We start from the raw sequence: 22,790 nt of genomic DNA, 5'->3' as shown, positions 1-22,790 counted from the left end.
CCGTAGGGGAATAAGGGTTGAAAACCATAAGGCTGATTTGTTTTAGAAAGTTTTGAAGAAGGCCAGATGACTAGACAGACCATACTGCTAAACGCTTGTCTAGTACAAACGGTGCCAGCAAAGGTCTAAAGATAATTTCTGGAAATCGGGGAAAGGTGAATCGAATTTCCAGCACCGGACAATGAGTTTTTCAGGTTGAAGTAAGCAGCAGAGATTCCTCTCTTTCCATTCAGACCTTAACAGCAGTCATGAATCCCCAAAGAAAAGGTTAAATGGTAATTTATATTTAGAAAGGTATAGACAAAAAGAACTGAGTTTCATAAGTAATAGGGTATTCAAATTAGAGGTCAATAACATTGTAAATAACCTAAGTTACGTACAGAAGTTCTCATAAGGACAGGTCGCAGCTTGTGAGCAGAGCTCTGAGATGTACCCTAACACAGGTGGTATAACCACCCCCACCCCACACTATCTGCGCGTTGCCTGGCTTTGAGGCGTATTTATTTTTTCCTGTTCAACTTAATCCGAGTGCCGCGTGTTGCAAAAATATGCATGGAGTTATGGGCTGATATACATGGAATCCAAACTGCTCTGTAAATTACCAATACCGGACTTTCTGACACAATGAAATAAGAAAATATTTGTTGCCCAGGTAAAATGCAGGAGAAGTACGCTCTAATGCTGGGGCAGAAGATAAGCTCTATGGAGAGAAGCTGAATTAATTTCATTGTATTGCATAGAAGACTACACAAGGGATACTATTATACAAAAGAATTATTCCTTATCTAATTTCTGCACACCCAGAGGATTGTGTCCAGTGCCTGCAGACAATACGACTAGGTATAATATTAGCACGCTATCCAAGAAGCACACCTTAAAGCATGCTGAAATGGAGTGTGTTTTCACCAGGGCCGTAATTCCGCTAGAGAATCTACTTTTATGGGAAAATCAATTTTTCACTTTCATACCAATATTTAAGTATTGCAATAGGTTTTATGATCGTTTTCTCAATATTAAAAATACAAAATCAAATATGACAGAGCAATAAATATGACACTTGAAACTTATGAATGTGATGGCAAATGAAGGGGGGAGGACTTTTGCGTTCAGTTTTTTTCAGATGGGTTGATAGTGCAGCTCATTCTATGGGGCTGACGTACCTGTCAATGCTGCTTTTCTCTTTGCCTGTTTGTGTTGTTTTTTTGTTTGTTTTTTTTTTTTTATTTCATAGGCTTATTATTGCTAATTTCCTTCTTGGTTGGTGTTGGGTGTTTTAGAGAGGAGAGAAGAAAGGAAATGAGGGGCAGGATGATTCCAGTTATTGCATCTGGCACTCCAGTGACAGTTTGGAAACTCCTTTTAATTAAACAAGTGTTACTTTTTAAAGTTAAGAGTAATCCGAGCCTGTAAGGCGCAGCTGGGAAAGCAAACAGACATTGGTTCAGCTGATAAGCACATGCTGAAGATGAGTGAAAGGAGGAGATTAAATGGGATCCCACATGAATGCAAACATGCAGAATGGTTGGGGGGTGCGTGCGTGCACACGTGTGTGAGCACACGTGCACATAACGAGGGTGAGGGCCAGAGCTGCAACTCAATGAGAAACTCTAAAATGCACTCCTCAGAATGCCATTTGATTAGAAAAGCAGGCAATTTGGAAGGATAACCTGATTCCTGATGGGACACCACCAGATGCCACATCACACTGGGTAGCAGACCGAGTACGGGACTTGCCTTAGAGTTTCAGTGCCCAAGTCTGACTGCTTCCTTAGAACAACAACAGTCCCCCTCTCCCTGTCCGTCACCTCTCCCACTTCAGATCACAGTAAGTGGCAGGAGAGCCAGTTCCTTGCATACAGTAGCTCCCCAGAGGCAGGGAGCTAAACAGGCAAGCATCGGGGAGAATTACCTGGGATGCTTCCGCTGCAACAGAAGGAAACACGACGAAAATCTGGTATGACGCAAAAGAAAGCTCAGGAGGAACAAAGCTTGTTTTTATCTGCTCCAGTTCCAACGAATCAGCTAAAATTAAGCATACGAATAGCCCGTACTGTAAGGGAGGGAGATCTAACCAAGTATTTGCTTTAGCTTTTCCCCGGGTTAAGGCCTTTGGAAGGCAAATTCCAAGCACAGACTCTGCTCTCCCTGCGAGCCACGCGCTGGGCACATACACAATGATAAAGATTAACACTGTGTATTCTCTCAGCACTAACGAGACGTTATTTCTCTTCTCATCTTGAATTACTATCACATAAAGAAAAACGACCCCAAGTGCTGCTATTGTTAGCAAGCCTAAGTCCAGAGGAGTTTGGAGCCCCTGCCCTAATCAGTCAGTTCTGCCTTTGGCCTTGGCACGTCCCGCTGCAGTGGGAGCCAGCTGGGTCTGAAGCGGAGGAGCTGGCACCGAGGGCGGGTGGGTGAGGGATTTCCTTTGTTGATCACATACTGCCAGGTTTTAGAAACTGCAGTCTCTCAAACCAAGGGAGAGGACGGCGTCTGGAGGATGTTGGAAAGATATTTCTGATTGGCACTGAAGGCTTGCAAAGAATTAGGAGAGAATTAAGCTCAAATAGAGTTACGGTGATCAAATAGGGTGCTATGTGTGATCAGGCTGCGGCACTTCCAGGAAAGAGAGTCTAATGAAAGTAGGCATCAGTCAGGCCAAGGAGCACGAGCCCGGGCATGGCCAGAGCCGAGGCAAGGCAGGCGATGTGCAGGGCTGCGGCACAGGGAACCGGGCGTTCAGAGAAGGAGGCTGAAGGGGGCTGAAAGAAGCCGGAGCAGAGCCTTCAGGGGACACATGGCCGTGTGAACCACCGGAGCTGCATGAGCGGTAAAGGGACACGTGATTTTATTCCCACCCCGAGCCCCTGTTGAATACATTCTTCTCTGCCTATAAAAATGCCAGTATCTGAATCATAAGGCACTGACAGCTTCTGAGATAGTGCCAGAAAATTAGTATTTAACTTTTATACTCATAAGCAATACTAAGGGAATGTTAATAAAGAACAGAAAGCAAAAGTTTGGGGTTACATTTCACAGCCAGAAAAAGAGCCTTTCCCCGTGAAGCATTCAGCTGCTCTCCCCAGGCCCACGCGCGCTGCAGCAAACGCTCTCCTGTCCCCTTCCCTCACCTCCGACCAGGAGGGTCTTCCCACCAAGGGAAATGGCTCCAGAGAAAAATTAGATTTGAGACTTCTGAGATCTTAAGATTTAAGAGCAAAGTGCCCAAGAATTTCAGAGAAAAGAGATTTTGAATACTGCATGGATTCTTGGTATCTAGAAATTGTGAAAAGGAGCCATTGCACTAAGTTTCCTGTGAGAAAAACCTAAGAAGATATTATTATAATAATAACAATATTATTATTAACAACAACAATATTATTATTAATAACATTATTAATAATAATAATAAAAAATCATCTCAGGCTGAGATACTGACCTCTAAGAAAGGTTGAAGAGATGAGGGATCTGCGAAAATTAGAACTATGCTGATATTTATTCACATGGCACAAACAATATTCATATAGTTTAAGAAAACAGACTGAAGTTTAAACATTTATTGTAAGCCATTACAATGTTTCAAATTGAGGCTTTTCGTACATTGTCTTCTTTTAAAATAGAATCTTTTTTTTTTTTAATTTCAGTAAGTCTGAATGTTTAATATCTCAGTCAGAATTGTTAATCAGGAAGATGTGATACAATCTGCTAAATCTCAAGAGTGCTAAGATATGAAGGGCCTTTAGCAGTGGAACAGGTAATTAAGTTTGTTATGATTTTCTATATATTCTGCAGCAGAAAATCTGATTGTTCTTTTGGCAAGGGGCCATGTCTGTTCATCTTCAAAGATGACCTGTTTTAAATTTTAAAGTAAATATTATTTAAAGTTGGAGATAATTTTATTTTAATAGAGCACATAATACCAATGTATGTTCTTCATTATATACAGCAATTAATTTTTTTGCTAATATACTACTGTATTGAAAACTTGTGTGATTTTTTCAATGCATATTCAAAAGATGATAATACTAAAGACAGGTACTTAGCTGATGTTAATTAAGATGACAGATCCCATGGAGCTGTATTAACATCTTGGCATATTAACAGTCTGGAATTTTTTGACTGACTGTAATAAAGGGAAGATTCAGGTTTGAAAAAGAGAACTTGGCAAAATTTTTTTCTCATAGCTAGCATTTCTCACCAATATCCATGAGAAATTATGAGAAACAATGTATGTGAGAGTTCTCTACTAGTTGATAGGTGAAGGAGAATGTTGTTTTGGAAGGATCATGGGGTTGGGGGCTCCACATTTATCTGGTGCTGGAGAGAATACACACCCTTTGTACCACCGTGTGGGAACCATTCCACACTGAATTATAACTACTCTGTGGATCGAAAAAACGCCTCAGGTGTTTTTAACACCTCCAGCTACTCTAAGGAGCTAATCTGAAACTCTTATTAGTCTGCTCAAAGGTGATTTATTTAATTAAACAGAAATATACCCCGCCCCCCAACCTTAAAGCCTTGATAGTTTCAGACAGTATTCAAAATCTCACTGTTCTCAGTGCCATTAATCCACATGTGCTTACACATCTGGTTCTAGCCAACATATGAAATCATTTTCTCCCTCAAGAAACTGTCAAAACCGAAGCCCCCAAGAAAGCCCTAACCACATGCATCCCTCCACTTCCTGAGATTTACTCCTAACATTATTTTACAAGCTATTAGATCGAACAGGAAAAAAGATGATTGCAGCCATGTAGCTGGTTTACTGTACATACAGCTGGTTTACCAGCTACATCATATTAAAAGTATCTGACCAGTTCTCATGTAGAGGCTTTGTTAATTTATATGCATAATTTGGATTTCTGGGAAATGAATCCTGTTGTTCATTTTGAAATGATACTTTTGTTTTGAGCAATTACAGTATTCAAGTCTGCGACTCTAATAAATATGTTAAAAATAAGCCAAACAAAATATCACTCTTGGTGCACTGTATTATTAATCTGTAGGCACTTAATTTCATCATGTTTGTATGTTTTTTCCTAAAAAAGTATTCAATTAAAATAAGGCAATAATGAAATTAAATTTATCTACAACCTATAACAACTAGTTTTCCTTAGCAATGAACGACACGTGCTACCTTAGCCTAGTGAAGAATTTTAAAAGAGAGTATTAATATGGTACTTTCAAGAAAAAGGTGTGAGCTTCCCACGGATTCATCAATTATTACATTACCATACACCGCCTGAGAGTTTAGCAGTCATGCATTTGATGACGGGCATTTTAAGGCATTAACGCTGGGCAATTTTCTCTAAATTCTTTTCAGGACAAATCTTCCTAAAGCTCATAATATCTTAACACCTTCCAAGAACAAAAGCCTTACATTCTAAGACAGCAGCGTTAATGTAGTCTACGTATAACACATTTACGATAACCGTGAATTGTAGGAGACCCCAGGAGAAAACAGATTACACATCTGCTTATTTTGCCAGCGTAAGGCAGAGAGACAGGCTGCTGCCGGCAGTTGGGAGCTTACTCTGCCGTGCTCCATTCCAACTCAAACACACATCACCGGGGCTTAATACAGCTGGGACCGCAAGCCATTAAGCCGTGCTGAGGGCTAAAATCAACTAGTTCAGGATCACTGATGCCACGCTAACGTGGACAAGGGTACAGGGAGAGGGATCTCCCATCTCTGTGCCCAGGGCATGCATGCCAACAGGTCCTGGTTCTCTGATCTTGCCACCTCTTCCCCCCAGCGCTCACCCTTTGGCCTTGCAAATGCTCTGCTGGCAGCCCTGCCCGAGGAGCTGCGGCACAACATCCACGCTGGGATGTGCCACGCAGCCCTGAAAAGGGCAGGGATACACGACCTGCTCCCGCAAATGGAGGAGGCCACTCCCAAAGAAGAGATAAGCAAGGGAAAGCCTTTTGTCTCCAAAGGTAATTTATGACCATATCCCAAATCTCAGAAATCAATGGGATGTGTGATGCATGAATAAAATGGGAAGAGCAGAGAACGTGAACGTTCGCTGGGAAGAATTTTTGTTTTGACTATTTACCTTCTGAAGTTGTTAGTATTTATCTGGTTTCAAACAGCTGTGACCAGCATGGAAAAGGGATCATTGCAAAGATTTAACATTAAGGCTCTTTCAGGGAAATACAGTAAAGACAGAAAGATAATCTTCACCAAAATCAGTGCACATATCTGCAAAAAAGGAGAAAGAACCCTCAAGTAAAGACATGCCAGTGTTCAAGCCTTCTATGTAGCACGCAGGAAACTATAAAGAAGAATTTCTTCTTTATAATAGACTGCTGCCCTTTAATAACGACAATACTAAGGTAGTATGTGTAATACATCAGTCTGTTTAAAAAGAACGCATACTGAAGTAAGGGACTGTGTTTGGTTATATAAAATAAAAGTAGTGATGGATTACATTGCACTCATCAATATTAGCACAATGTAAAGGATTTTAAATAAATGATTTGATTTTTAACGAGATGCAGCGAGTTTGTACATGGTTAGTCAGAAGTGTTGTACTTTACATAAATGCTTTACAAATGGTGAGACAGTAATTACAGTACTGGGAAATGGCTACTATCTATCCACTCTGCATTTTACAGACTAAATAGAAATTTCATGCATATTGAATACACTTGTGTTAGCTCAATTCATTTTTTCAATATCATTTTATAAGGTAAGAATAATATAAATTCTAAATTGCTATTCAAATGTTACATCTATTTTATCATGAGTTACATTTTTAATAAAATGTAAGTTTACTTGAAGCATGCATAATGTTTGCATAATCTGTGGCAGAAAATTGTCACTCTAGGAATTTATAATTTGCTTATTTCTTACAAAAGCTTCTTTTGATGTATTCTGCAGATTGATGGGGTTTCAGTGTATTTATACAGATACAAAAATATTTTCTGTGGTTGTGTATTTGCTCCTTTGAGTAGACTTCTTTATAGTTTGCAATATATTTTCATATAGTTTGCAAAAATAAGTTTATGATTTATCTGCAGTTTAAAAAATTCATTTCAAATCTTCTTTGATACAACACACTTCCAATTTTTGTTGTGACACAGATTATGCAAATTTGCTTGACAAAGAGTATGCAAACTGCTTTTAAAGTAGGAAGTTCAGCTGACAGTACCTCGGCTTCTGCATTAAATCAAAAGGATTGTGGTTTTTTTAGTTTCATGGACGGACATTGATTACTTGGGTTTTTTGGATTAATGGGGAGACTCCCACTGGGCATTTCCTGGTGATGCATTCGGGTATGATACTGAACCACTGTTGTATCCCCATTAGTGTCATGCATCTTTTTCAGTTACTGGCAAGCTGTCAAGGATCTGTTGAGATGTCACAGGACCTTGGAATATGATTAAAGTGGGTTTTTTGATTAAGCTCTTTCCAGTTCATAATATCCATGTGGAGTTTATGTCAAGTGAGTCAAAGCCTTAAAACAGTCTGGAGAGAGTCAGTGCTTTGCTACTCAGCTGAGCAGGGCTGCACATCCTACAGCTTCACTGGGAACAGGAGAGATTCACGCTCAGATCCTTTTTTGGCACAATCTCATGCGCTGCTCACCAGTGCAGGAATCCCCTCTAAGTACCAAAGGACCTAAGCAGGAAACACTTTCCCCAGCCCATGGGATCAGGTGGCCACAGGGAACAACATACAGCAGTGAGCAGGGGGTGTGGGTTTGCGAGAGAGACAGAGAAGTAGAGTGTTCTTCCACGTACACCTACTGAATCTGCGGATGCAATGGCTGGACTTCAAGAGGTGACATCCTTGAGAAGCTGTCTGGCTTTCTTACAGGGCAGTGCCACACACATCCTCGTCTGATGGGAAAACCACATAAAGAGGTGATAGTGCCAATCAAAGAATTGCTGTGCAGCTGCAAGAAAAGCCTCCAAATAGGAACTGAATGTGATTCTAAGGCTCATGACTAGGAGCCTCTGTTGAAGCTCAAGAGTTTTCCCTTAGCTTTGGAAAAGCAAAAACCAGGCAGCAGCACCTTGCCTGGTTTCATGCTTCAGTTCATAAGCGGGGTGTGTGTGTAATGAAACCCAAAAGGACGGTGGTGATCCCGCACAGACGAAGCTGGGGGAGAGCTGTGGCATCCCTGCCTTCGTTCCCAACAACCAGGTTCCACTAGGAGAACCGAATGGAAATGTCTTCTTGTACCCAGCAAGGGGAGGAGAAGCGCAGCAGAAAACCCACCCCTGGGGGTAAGGCAAGAAACGTGCAGGAAAAATGCACCTCAGGTCAGTGGAATGAACACAAATACAGCAGATATTTACCAGACCACCTGGTACACATTCACACCATGGACTGAAAAAAAATAAAGATAGTCCCTGGGGCTTTAATAATAAAGAGGTCCGTGAAGGTAAAAAGAGAAAAACTAACTTCCAGTGAACATGAATAGTTGGTTACTTTCAAAAATAATAATTTTTTTTCAATGTGTGAACATAACGTGAATATTTCAATTCCCGGGACTATTCTGCGAGTACTTTTTATGATGAGTGATAAAATGTTCCAGCTTGGCTACAACTGTACTAAACTGTTGTAATGGGATTCTGCACTTTAACTTGAAATGGGACTGTATCCCAGTTTTGACAGCATGCTTTATTATCAATAACTGATATTGTGAAATGCTGCCATGACCTCTGTAAATTATATAAATTAGGATACGAGAAAAAGACAGTGTCACTGTTCTTTAACCTGAAACAGTGTCATTTTCTGTGTTTTGGCACAGGCCAGGCTCATCACTGCAGTTCATCCTGAGCAGTAACTTTGCAGGCAGCCTCTTAGGCATAAGCATCACTGCTGTGGGATACAGTCCTGTGCAGCAGGGATAAGGGCAGCAGAACGTAACCCTTCCTTTGTTGGCTCAAACTGCTATTCATTAAGTCAAAGGCAAAATTCCCAGTGATGATTACTGGGTCAGAATTAGGCCAAACACCCCATCTTAGTTTTTCTGGCCTTTATTCCTTCTCCTGAATGCTATAATATAACGCCTTTAAATCAATCTCTTACTTGCTGGCTGAGAATACCAAGCTTACTAGATGGCTTTAAGAACTATAAGTTTTTTTGCAGATGGCAAAATATTCCAGCTTGAATCTATATTTTTCCTTTTGCATTAAAATCCTACAAAAATATCACCTCAAATTAACGTTCTTCCAATTGTGTATGTTAGCAAATGTTTCTGTTTTGGAAAATGATACCTTTTCAATACGAAAACAAGTTTGTGGCTTTCTTTTTTTTTTTTAATAGGATGAAAACTGCCTTTTCCCCATCAGCTCTAATGTTTCCATTGTACAAGAGATTTATCCTGATATAGCTTCGCCCTGGGCACTCCGCCTCCCCCAGCACGTTCAGGTTAGTGCAAATGTTCTTTGTGCTGGCTTGAGTTGTAACAGCGTACAGCATGTGCTGCAGCAGTATACATATTTAAACAGGCTGTTCCCTTACAAGCACATGTTCAAAAGATTTTATCTAATCAAATTTTAAATAGGAAATTACTTGTCTGACTTCACATCAGAAAGCTATTCCTTTCCCTACTGCTCCAGATTGGATTATTAGGACTTCACCGCTAAATGGTCAGCAGTGTGTCTGAGTCACCAGTCTTAATTTTGGGCTATAAATATCAGATGATGATTTATTACTTGGCAGTTTCAATACTGCAATGGCAAATTCTCTTTAATCTCTTTAATTTGAGATGAACAGCAAACAGTTTTGAAAGCTGACAATTTCTGAGGTTTTCTGTGCAAGTAATGGCTAAGCCTTGGGCATGAACAATGTGAAATTTCACCCCCCTCATCAATTGATTTCAGTGTACCTACTTTTAGCGATTCAAAGGGTTTTTCATTGCCCACACCGATCTAGTCGTGCTTACCTTTTTGAATTAACTGTTAACTGTGGACAACAATTCAATGGTAAATGGGCTAAAACTGGGATTTTGAGGATGTTTAATGATTTTTACAACTAAACTGAATGAAGTTTGAAAGAGTAGTTATTACCCTTGTATGCTACCTGGATCACCGCTGTTTAACATTCATGCTTCATCCGGACTTCAGATGAGAGTTTATGATCTGCACGGTGCCAGAAATCATACTATCTGCTTATTCAAAAGTAGGTGTTTGCTCACCAGAATATACAGTTGTTGCTCTCACCTCTTCCAAAATGCTAATTACATTTCTTCAAACAGGACCAGACAACTGGGTCTCACCCCTTTCTGGGGAATGCTGCTACCCAGGTAGGTCGCTTGTGCAAGGTAGGTTTGCTTGTGCAAATCATATTTAGATCAAGAACGTGCATCCTTTCAGAGAGCATTAAAATAGGAAACGGACTTAAATCTTGCTGAAACGAAGACTAATTTGCAAACTTCATGGAAATGTTTATTTAGAAGATGAACAAACTCTAATGTAATACAAGATACCTCAAGAAATAAAGATATTTCAAAAATTTCTCTTAATTTCAAAATATCATTTAGTCATATTCAGAGCTTGGTTAATTCCTTATGGTATTTTATTTCAGAAATAATTCAAATTTGGCTTGACAAACTATTAGACATTCATAGAAGAACAAGCACAATAGGGGGGTTAAGAGACCAATTAAAGAAGACAGCCTAAAGAATGCTAGAAAATCTGTCTAAATCCTAAAAGACAGGAAGACAAGAACAGAAAACATTTTCTCATTGTGATATTCAGGAACCTGCACAAGGAATAGAGACATAACTCAGGAAAAGAAAAGCTTCTGATAAAACTATACATGACGGGTAATTAACTGAGGCAAATGGAGGAAATCAGACTAAAAACAATATTAGAAGAGGTGCTGTAGGATCCTGTATCCAGCTGACTTTTCCATCACTGAGAACTAATGTGCAATTTAGAAACTTCACCCTGTTTGCAGAGATTCACACCCCACACTCCAGCACGTCATACAGAAACAAAAAGGTTTCTAACTTCACTGTTCTGTAAATTATATCCAACTCCTGGGTTTGGGGCTAGCAGCTGGCATTACAGCCTCCTTGAATGTGCACAGCACCCTAAAATTCCTCTGAAAGTTGTCAACTATCCCATCCATCCTGGAAAGCGTTAAATTTCAGAGAAATATTACTTAAGTGCTTTCAGGATTGAAGGACAGAAATAAACACTCTTAAAATCCAGTAGACAGGAAACTGTGTGTGATAAATCAGATTCAAAATCACCTGCTGAGGAATAATGTGCCTAATCTTTGAACTCTTCTTGAGGAAGGTATTTAACTATGTGCAAGATCATCAGCTGGTTTAAGTTACTATAAGTACCTTGATCTCGAGGCAGCCAGATCTAGCCCTATAAATTCATGATCCTGTTGATAAGTCACATACTTCAGCCTGAAGTTCTGTTCTTCTTGTAGTAAATCGAGTATAGAACACAGAGCAGCTGTACTGTGCTCTCTGTCACTGTAAAACTAAACCGCGCTTTCTTTCAGGGTATTGTTTTGAGCCTAAATTTCTCAGCTGATACATTCTGATGGCATATCTGTTGGCTTCAGGCACAACACCGCTCTTTTAAGGTGTATTATTATACCTTAAAATGGACAATCAAGGAATAGAAAACCTCAAAATGCATACCTGGTGCACTCAAGGCATTTTCTCCCTAAAAGCAAAGACAAAACACGCCCAAGAAATATTGGTTCAAGAGAGGGAGGGAAAACAAACCAAAACAATTCTTTTCCTCCTCTAAAAGAACAGCGACCACTTCCACTTTCCTCATGGATCATAGAAGAATGGAAGGTGGCAGCAGGGAGAAACAGAAACTGGATTTTTATTTGTCAGTGCCTTTTACTTCTATTTCCACTGCCAAACAACTGCGCTATCTGCCTTTCACTTGTTGTATGCAATGAGAGATGACAGAGGGTTTCTTAGAGCCTTTAAGATTGCATAATTTGTAACTTTACCTGAATTAACCAGGAATAATTTACCTTTGAATAAACAAGGTCCTAGGTTTGCTTTTACTATCATCCTTCCTTGGAGAAATGTGGTTTTTATCCTCTGGATATGCCCACGTGCAAACCCATTGCTCCTCACAGCGAGAGCTCTGGATATTACTGGAACCCTAAAACAAAGCAGCATGGCAAACGCTTCAAACCAGCGTGGGCAATTCACTGGATTTAGTTCCTCACTCTCCTGCAGGTTTCCCTGGTGAGCAGGCAAGGGCTGAGGAGGAGGAGGAAGGTATGCAGCGGTGCCACGTGGCACAGCAGCACTGACACCACTGTCACTTAGCTGTGACCAGGTAAGTGTTCCCTTGTGTGGCATCACGTCGAACTCGCAGGTGAGCATTTTCCTGAGGCTCGCAGGATTGTTTCAATAACTTACAGCATAATGGCATTAGCATTTTAAACTGAGCTTCCATTAAGTTATACGAGTTATCTATTTTGAAGTAATTTGAAGGACCTTTCATTGTTAACTCCTCTTAATTAATTTTGGCTTTATGGCATTTTGGGGGCAAATTGCCTTAGCCTTCACATTTATCCTATCACCACTTGGCATGACCGAGATATTACAGCTCTTAAGTGAATTTCTTGTCAGAAGGATCTAAATCACACAGCTCATGAGAGTTACTTCAGGAGCTGGTTTTACTCTCCATTTAGCTTGGCCTCTAGACTCCGGGTACCAGCCTGATGCTTGCAAATGACTTTCACAGAAGTAGGCATTACAAGCCCAGGGTCAAAGCATCTGCCTGCAGACTGCTCTTGGCCTGAAGCAAGAAGTATGTCCTGCTTCTTGTGTTTAGTAAGGTGATTTTTCTTAGAAGCTTGTCTTTCTCGTAGTTTTAGCTACCACATACTAAGTTGCCTCTTTTTATTCATGCTTTTTGTGGTGTGACTATGTTGTTCCTGTTTGGGGCCATTCAGCTTTGTGATATAATTGGTTTTTAAAAGTCCATTTTATTAGAACGTGAGAAATGCTGGTGAGCAGGAATTCATGGGAAAAAAATCAGATCACTGAGTTTTCAGTTTAGGGCTGTTTTCGAAACATCTCAGAAACAGATGTAGACATCAAGTTGTGGGAAGTAACTAGATAAAATACTGCTGCAAAGTTAGTAAAAATTGTTCTGCTGTAATAAGTGCATTCAAAGGACACAGATGACTGTTAATATGTTTAATAGAAAGTTGGTAAAAGCACGTTACCCTTCAGTGATCTACAATGCAGTCTCTGATGACGGCTTATACAGAACTACTGCAAACAGTTAAGCCCCAAATGTCTTTATCTTCATCTCTCCAATGTTTAATTTCCCCTTATGGAACAGTGAATTGGAAGGCTTTGTACCCTAAGCAACTAAAATGCTTTTCCCTTTCAATTTTGTCTAAACAGTGCTAAAATTATCAAAAATGTGCTGTAATTTACATTCCTCTGGTGAAATGGTAGAATTACATTTCCCCAATTACCTTTTTCACCTCTTTGAAGGTACCAAAGATAGTACCAAAGTTGTTCAGAGAGTCAGAGCTGGCACTCAGTGTGTTGTTCCTCTAGCTAGTGTTCTCATTAGCATTAGGAGAAATTCCTACAGGGGATGTGTTTATCTGGTCATGCAGAAAGTCATTTATATAACTTGGCAAAAACTCCTGCCTTGTACGGATCCAAGCGGGAGAGCTGGTGGTGCTGGGAACTCTCTCACCTCAGGTCTAGGAGGGAAAATCTGAAGGAACTGAAATCCCTTGCCTTTACACCTCAAACTGTCATGTAAATGCTGAGGTTGAGGAAGGATTAGGAATGATTATACTCTTCTCATATGCATTTCAGCTTAAATTATACTGTGTAATGAAGGACACTAAAGTGACACATAATACCTTATCCCTGTGTTGGTAGATTATAAAATAGATTTAATCAAGGTTAGAGCGGTGGGGAAACCTTTTTCTTTCTTTCTTCCCTCCCCCCAAAATGCTCTCGCTTCCTATTCCCTTCTCAGAAGCCACCTTTCAGCCATCTTCTGATCCCATTTGCACAGAAGAGAGGCTGCAGTAAATGTCACTGTCACCCAGAGAAACGCTTAGCAAAGTGTGCCCATGAGATAACGGTGTGACACCACCACGAGTCCAAAGTAACCCATCCCAGGATCAGATCCTATCGAGTCAGGTTAGCATTAATCAAATTCTATATTTTTCATCCTCTTTATTTAGGTTTCTTTGGTTTTCTTTGCTCCCATGTCTCTTCCCAAAGCACATTTCTACAACAGAAGCCAAACCCAGAAATTTGCAGGTGTGGAAGTACCACCCGCCTCTCCCCACACGTGCGGGTGGTCCGCTGGCAGGGTTTGCCTGTGCTCCTCTTGACAGAGGCTCATCTCTATCTACCACCCCAAATGACAAATATAAAGCAAACACAAACCGCTGAGTTTTCTTAAAAATCAACCTCATAGAAGGGCTTAAATTGTTACTATGCTGCTTTGTGGATAGAATGAGGCATTACACTAAGGGCAACAAAGGAATTTATAGGGTCTCTAAAAGCAGAGCTAGAGACAAAATGTCTTGTGCAACAACGGATGTAGAAAAATGGCCATGCAAGGCAGCGGGATGGGGATGAGGCATGATGGAGAGGTTTCTCTAGGCAGGAAGATGGAAGATACTGAAAATGTACTATTTCTGTGAGCTAGGATCATCTAGGAAAGCAAAGACGTGTGGCGATGAGAAGTTGATGAGTGTGGCTGGCTGCCAGCAGATATTATGATCTCAGAATATTGATGTTTTGTACTAATAATTACAAAATCAGCAGCTGTACAATTACATATTTGGATAAATACAAGTGTAAGTGCATCCTGTAACATGGTGAATGGAACTGAAGTATGATTAAAATGACAGCTCATACACTAATAGCAGCGCCTAGAAAAGACAGACAAGCCAGAAGAATGATAACATAATAAAGGATAAAAGAATCTTGATATTCAAAAAGAAAAAACTGATAATGAAAACATTCATGAGCACTGAGAAAAATACATTAACTTTCCATAGCTGTTGAGGACAGATACAGATCAGACAGAAGACATTAAGAAAAAAAGAAAATTTACTTGTCTGCACTTAAAAAGGCATTCTGGGGCAAAAAAATATCCTTCTCATATGCCCTGAAGAAGAAATCTACAACCAGTATAATCTCTTGTGATACTCTGTCTAGAGCAGAAAGATGCACTGAAGCTGTGGAGTGTCTAAACTTCCAAGAAGAAAGCCCAGAGTTGGAATCATGTCATCTGAATGTTCTAACAAAGTAAATTTGTTACAGGTTGCCACTCGGGCACGGAAATGTGACAATAAGTAGGATATTCAACTGAGATAAATGCCTGAAATCAGAAAGTTCTTATTAAAGGGAGGGAGCTTCATGAAAGAATTAGGAAGAAGTACAGAATTAGCTTAATATAATATTTGGCTTAGATAAGCATAGGGCAAAAATCACAGTAACAAAGCACATTTGACACACGGTCGTGTTCAAAGTCTGGCTGGGATGTCACAGGATGTCTTTGCCTCTTGAATGCCTGCACCAGCAGATATGATTTTAAAGTATTATTTAAAATCTACTGCGCCTAAGGGCCAGCACTGCTCAGGCACTTCTTGTTATCCCATGGAAACCCATTGCTTGTGGGGCAGGGACAAAGCAGAAGCCCATCTGTGTGTGAAGCAGCCAGCCAGCGGAAAGGCAAAATCCATGTCTCTCTTTCCCAGTGATCTACAGTTTCAAGGCATGTCAGAAGGAGTGGGGTTAATACGTGCCTCATCTGAGGGCTGAGGTTTTTGACCTCTAGAGATTATACACACAGAGGGGTGAATCTGGTGCAGAGACTGCAGTTCATGTAGACATTTTGGCTTTGTCTACTCTGTTCAGTGGAGGACGTGCCCAAGGAGAGGCTAAAATAGATGTTTTCCTTAACCTCTGCCATTTGCCTTCCTTGCCAGCAGGAGGACACCTGTAGTCCAGCACTAGCTCATTCCCTATGACTTTGCACAATGTTCTGTCAGGCTCCTCTAAGAAAGAAGCTGGGATTAATTTCTGTCTTACACTGGCTATGCAAAACATACAGCTTCACATGAAGTATAGTGAACACATGCTGGTGAGCGAGCCCCAGAATACCTGTGTCCTTCCCACCCAGAGACAGGTTGTGCTGACACCACCTCTTGGCATGGGTCCATATGCACACCCTTCTTCAACATAATGCTCCCCAGCTCCCACAAAGCCTAGAGCTTTATATAGGTGACTTTGGGCTTGCACTAAACCCAGGTCCCTGCCTGTGGTCTAAACATTTCCTCAAAACTTTGTTTAGTGGCTAATCACCTAATGATTTCCCTGAGTAGAGATCTAGTGCTGGTTGTCACTGCTTGGGTGGGGTCTCATCACAACAAACAGCTGTGCAGCACAGCTGGGAATGGGAAATCCTCTCCACTAACTTCCTTCCCACTTTCCACTGAACAGACTGAAACATTTTTCCTTTTCTCTGAACAGCAGAGAGGCAGGACACAATGTGATTTTGTTGCTGTTCTGACTTTTCACGAACAGCAGGATGCAATCCCTCTCCTAGTAAATATTCCCATGGCTCAGTCCTGCAGGGCACTGAGCAATCCCTGCTCTTTTCCACACCACCGCCCCCACTTCACAGTCCAGTAAGGGTTTAAGAATAAGTACTTACATCAGTGGACTCATTTTGTGATGGAAGTTCATGCAAGACCATGGTTAGGTGACCACACAAGCATGCAAGACCATACTTGGGCGAGGTTCAGACCAAGATGCTGCTCTGCCCTTCTGCCTACAGACCTGCAGGACTGAAGCAGCACAACTTCCCCATCCACGCTCAAGATTTATATGGCTTGCTTTCCTCTTCTTAAATCTCTCCTAACAAAGCTTTGTTCAAAGATGATTAACAGATGTTGTCATTAAAATGTTGGTACTTGCCAACAAATAACACATGGGTCTGCTTGAGAAACAGTGCTGTTTCCACAGCTTTCCCCAAGAAGAGATACTTGTGGTAATTGGTAAGGCCTGTGAGAATATGACATTTTAAAGTATCTTCTACTGTACATAATTTCCTAAGAATGGTTTCCTGAGAATTTGTTTATCTTCTTCATATGAAATCATTTGGATAAACCCGCTTGATACAGAACAGATAATAAAGCCCATTATGATTAAAGGAGTAAGAGGCAATCTTTTTAGATAACAATGAATTTGGCGAGCAAAGGCTTATTTGTAGCAAAAGTAAACAAAAAACCAGCATTAAATAATAGATAGCCATGTATCTTAATTGAAGACAAAATAAAATGATTAAGGGAGATGCAGAAATGATTCTCAAAGGCTAGAAGGTGACAAACAAAAGGACAGGTTTTCACTCTCCGTTGCAAGATGAGCTGAAATATACAGACACCAATCCCCAACCCACAAAAAATATTGGGGAAGAGGGTAAGTACAATGGACCTGGCTGGAATATACAAGCCCAGAATCACATCCGTGTTTACCAACCCGGTACGCACTGAAATCTCAAACCCCGGAGCCAGGCTCTCTGTGTGCAGAGGGGAGATGGCAATGTACCCTGTCCGGGGAGATCTTTGAAGAGTTATGAACAGAAATGTTTTGAAGGCGGTAACCTAGATATTGATGAAACTCCTGGCAATTTATTTTTAATGAAAAGGTAATTTTTCTTCTGGGAGGTGGAAAGGAATGAGTATTCAGTAGGTTTTCAGAAACTACTTAAAAGCAATCTGAGTCTTTTGTAATGCTCTCGGTGCATAAACTGTAAATATCATTTTCATATAGGTTTCAAATAAATGACAGATGTAGTACATTTTTACTACATTCTAAATTCAGTATTTTAGAGGTTGACATTGAAATCCTTTTCTCTCTTTTCCACAGACCTGTTGTTAAAAGCATGACTGCTCTGCCAAAAAGTCTATGTTTTAAAAGGCTTTTATTCCTTCTTTAATCCTTTTTTTCTACTGTATGGCTCCATGCTACAACATGCCCTGATGAGATGGGTGGCATTTTATAGCTATCATTTATGTCTCATCCAAACCTGCTGCAGTCAGTAAGAACATTCCCATTGACTTTACTAAGCTTCAAATCAGCGTTTTATTTGAGATTTAGCTTTAGCTTCGATTCCCGTCTCAATTCACTGTGTACTTCAAGCAACCAAGGAACAGTCAACGTTGTCATGTTCCACTTCTACAAAACAATGGGTAGATGTACTTGACAGGTTTTAAATTGACGAAATATAACAAATTCACAGGCGGTACAATTAGAAACACCATCTTACAGACATGCAGCAAGAGGAAATTCAACTAATCTGATGTTTGTTTATTCCTTTAACATTCTATTAAAGCAAAGAAGCTCTATAATGAGATTACTGCATTTTATCTCTTAATTGTATCCAGATATGCAAAACAGATTTACTGCTAGTGGCTTGTATACAGTACAATATTTTAAAGCTAATTATGAAACAGCATTACTATTGTCACATACTGATTCTTACTGTTATGAATCAATAAAATTTTCTAAAATTAATTGTAATTACCTTTTTAATTGGATATAAACCCTACTAAATTCTGAAACAGCTAGTTATATAAATATAATTCTTTTAAATCCAGGATGATATCAGCATAAAATATTTTAATTAAATAGATTGCAAAAAAAGGGAAAAAAGAGACATTAAGTAGTCTTTCATTATTAAAGCCAGCTGTAAGTCAAGTCTTGAAAGTATTCAAGCTTTTATTTTTGAACACCTGAAATCTGCCATTGTCCATGTAAGCATGTATACACATCCTCCCCAAACCGTGTATTAATAGTTTAATTGTTCATTGAAGAGTAGTTAGCACCTGGGTTTTGTTTGTATTATTCCACACAGAGAGGAAAGCATATTAAAGTATTCAGCCTCACAAACCCCCAAGGCCCAAAACATCTAGCAGTCTTTTCATTGCTTATGTAGATAATACAACAAACAATTAAAAAAGTTAAGCAAATAAAGTAACATTGTATCAAAGTTCCGTTCAAAAACATTGGTGAGTAGATGGTGAAAATCTCTACTTCATCTGTTAGTTGCAATTTCTTAGTACTTTTAAAAAAATACTGTCCCTATGTGATAATACCTCACGTATCTTGATCATACAGCTCGTCAATGCAAATTTAATTTCAGGTATTTATAACCTGGTACTGCAAAGTAAATCGAACATTTTGTGCGCATTTCAAAGCGTACAAAAGCTCAGTTTTCCTGGACAAATATTCATAATAGGAACAACTGAAGTCTTGGCTACAGAGTAATCACAGCTCGTTTGCAAGTCTCACTTGAATACGGGATACCTTTTCCCTCTCTCCATTTAGTGGCAAAGGGACAAGGAAGAGGCTCTTGTTTATCTCAGCAGAATGAAGCAGCAGTTTAAAACTTACCTGAGTTCCAGCCATTTTAATTAGCGTTATTCTTCAACACTATAACACTTGGTTTTCATACACTTGCACATCCAAAGCAAATTATATTTACACACACTATGGTAATTAAAGCAGTTACATTTTGATGAGCTGAAATGAATCAGAACTTCCAGACAAGATAAATGAATAATATCAAGCATTTAGAAACATCTCGTGTCTTAATGACTTACTAGAATAAGGACCTAGCTAACGTATTGAATTGCCAGTATTTTGGTGGAAGTTAAGCTAGATTCTGATGCTGATTCTACATCTGATGACATATTATCCAAGTAATTTCATGAATAAATATTGCAGAATGCATATTTGAGACTATCAAGAAATATTATTTAACCAGCAGCTCACCACTAGAAAAATATCAATACTTCATGTGTTTTTTCAAGAATATATACTTTCAGTAAACTCTGTTTGGACTATCCTTCGGTATCATTATGCAACAAATAAATATTTATGTTAACACTTACCACAGTCTATAAGGACATTAATTTTCTATTTATTTGAAGAGCCCACATTATCTAGGAAGGCTCTTCCAGTACTTCTGTGATCTAGATTTCATTGAAGATATTACTCACTCCACATTTAAGTCTTTTATCTGCACACCAAGTGTTAAATTATATTAGGTTATTGTCTGTATCATTCTATTTTTACTGCAGCTCTTCACACATTAAGATTCAAATCCTTTGAATTTAGTAGGATTTCGACAGTAATTCTAGCAGTGCAAGTCTTAGGTCTGTCCACCTAATTGTGACATTTATGAATTTCTAAACTCTGTATGTGCCTATAGAAACTGCATTTACCTGCTGTATGAATCCTGTCACCGGATCCTTGACAGCCATCCTCATCATCACAATCTCCACTTGACTCCATCTCTTCACTTCTTCCACCCCCACTGCCACCATCTCGGGAAGCCCATCTTTCCAGTTTTAATTTTGCCTTCTCAGGATCCAGCTAAAATGGAAGAAGCAAAACACCAACAATGGTCAGAATATTTACACAGTTCCTACCTCTGGTGACCAAGCTGGGTTTATAAAGCAGCAAGCACTTTCTCATTCACTTTCAAGAACAGCTCCTCAATTGGAGGCTGTTTCTGGCAGCGACATCCAAATATTTTGGAATAACAGACTATACCATCACATTTTCTCCACCACAGATGACCAGGGACAGTTACCATCAACCTTTTCATAAAAACACCACACCTACCAATATCATCACAGGGAGTGCTGGTCCTACAGCTTTTCGTCTTGCAAACCACAGTTTGGAGATCACTGGTTAATGACGGTACAACCTGCCAGCTGCCTGAGCACTTATTTTGGGTTACTTGCAATTGAAGACCACAATATATTTGATAACGTTTGAAGAGTTGAGGGTATTTGCTACTCTTCATTATGGGCTTGGTCACTTGGAAACCTTGACTGCTGGATATGATTTTTAAGATGGTGTCATTTAAGATGCCTTTACCAACTGCAAGTTGTTCATTAAATTTCATTTTTAATAGGTTTCTTGGCTTGAGTCTAGAATAAGAAAGCATTTTCTAAAATAAATCTAAATGTGTCATACTAGGTCACGCTTGCTGTAACAACACATTTATTCCCCAAACTCATCTTTTTGATCTTTCTCCTCTCCTTCTGTCACCATGAACAGTTGCCTACTATTAGTGCTGTGGGAATAAATGATTATTCAGCTCACTGGTAGTTCCAAAAAATGAAAAATACCATTTAATTTGCAGCGAATCTAAACCCATCCTATCCAGGGAACGGCACTATTTGGGAAAAAATGAAGTAACTGGCTTAGCCCTAATACATTCTGTTATAAGGCATTTTTCATGGAAAGACGATTCGGGAGAAACTTGAACTTCTCCCCACGCCTGAGAGCAGCACCTCCTTGCTGAGCTACACAACACCCCTCCTGCTGGAGCTGTGCCATTTTTGTACAACATCTCAGAACCAAGATGCTCCGTGTTCCTTGGTGGCCGCGCTCCCCTCAACAGCTCATATTTGCGGTTGCTTGTGCAAAGGACACTTGAGGGTATTAGAAAAGGTGGGACAGCTTCTGCAGAGAGAAGCCCTGACAGCTCAGCTTCCCCTACAGCCCAGTGACAGGGAAATACCCTGACTCAGAGTGGATTTTGTCACAACCTGGCTAAGTTGCACCAGATATTATCAAGTTACCATCCCCCCATACCTTCCATCCCCATTTTGTGAGTGGCTACCAATTTACTTTCTGCATCTTGTTGGAAAATTGCTTTGGGGGGGTGTTGATTTTGCTTTGAAGGGATGGAAATAGCCGTGCCAGTATTTCTGATCACTTCTTTCACGTAGCTGAAACTCAGCCTACAACACATATAAACATTGTTTTGAAAGGTAGCGGATTGTTTGCCTCCTTTTTGGAGTTACAAAAACCTTGTTTGTGTTAGCTCTGCTGGAATGGTACGATGAAGTACGATTAGGTCCTGTTATTCTAGTTACGTGGAAATATTTTAACCAAACAGAAAGACTCTGTGATGCTTCTCGAAGCTGATCAGATTCAGGATCTATCCGATACCCTTCATCACAAGTATCTTCCCCCCAAAGTATTGCAGATCCGTTTCAGGCTGTTTTATCCCAGAGGACTGTGGTTATTCTTGGTACTGAGCAAAATGTATTTTGAAATGTAGCTACTTTGAAGATTCAAACACATTTCACACTAAAAGGGAGGTGGGGGAGGAACTGGGGCACAGGGCTAATACAGCTCTATTAACTGGGTTGAAAGGATGATGACGGATGCAGCAATTTCTCTGTAGTGGGAAGCTTTTTGTGATAGTTTCCTTCTTCTTCAGATGCTGTGAGCTGCCACCCTCTACTCTGGGGCTGACAAACACTTGGATCAGTGCAGCAGAGATCCTGTTCAACAGAACAACAGATGCCAACTTCTATATGGCAGAACTCAGGGAATTTTTCACCCTTTCACAGAGAAGATCTGTTTGCTCATTCTGAAGACAAATAACTTCACACTGCGGTGGGAAGATCAGTAAGTGGGAGGAAAGGGTATGGACTCTAGTGGGGAAGCACATTGAACACTGCCTAATTGTTACTGCATGATTGTTTTTTATAAACAAGTTGCTTAATGTTGAGCCTCGTTATTCATGCGCGTAAAGACTGATGTCATGGCAATACAAAACAACATTTTGTTAAACAACTGGAAAAAATTTGCCTATGAGGGAGAAAGATAACTCAGTTCTTTCACAGATTTATTGTGTCCTGACCATATTAGAGAAGATTCATTCATTCTTAGTTATAATCCTTCAGAATGAAAAGAAATGGCTAAGTGGTGAACAGAACAGATGCAAAATTTAATAAAAGCTTT

The 22,790-nt window shown here is 39.9% G+C and overlaps 1 protein-coding gene across 1 annotated transcript in view; it reads right to left on the bottom strand.

The window, feature by feature from the left end:
• Positions 1–22,790, bottom strand: part of LOC141468409 (glypican-5-like) — a 382,005-nt gene that overhangs the window by 72,622 nt on the left and 286,593 nt on the right. Inside the window, exon 8 of the mRNA XM_074153483.1 lies at positions 20,246–20,396. Within this exon, the coding sequence (XP_074009584.1) occupies positions 20,246–20,396 (151 nt within the window). The remainder of the gene's footprint in view (positions 1–20,245; positions 20,397–22,790) is intronic.

This window comes from Numenius arquata, chromosome 9 (assembly GCF_964106895.1).
Source record: "Numenius arquata chromosome 9, bNumArq3.hap1.1, whole genome shotgun sequence".
Lineage (NCBI taxonomy): Eukaryota > Metazoa > Chordata > Aves > Charadriiformes > Scolopacidae > Numenius > Numenius arquata.
The sequence above is the reverse complement of the archived record's forward strand: the minus strand, read 5'-3'. Positions and strand labels throughout refer to the sequence as shown.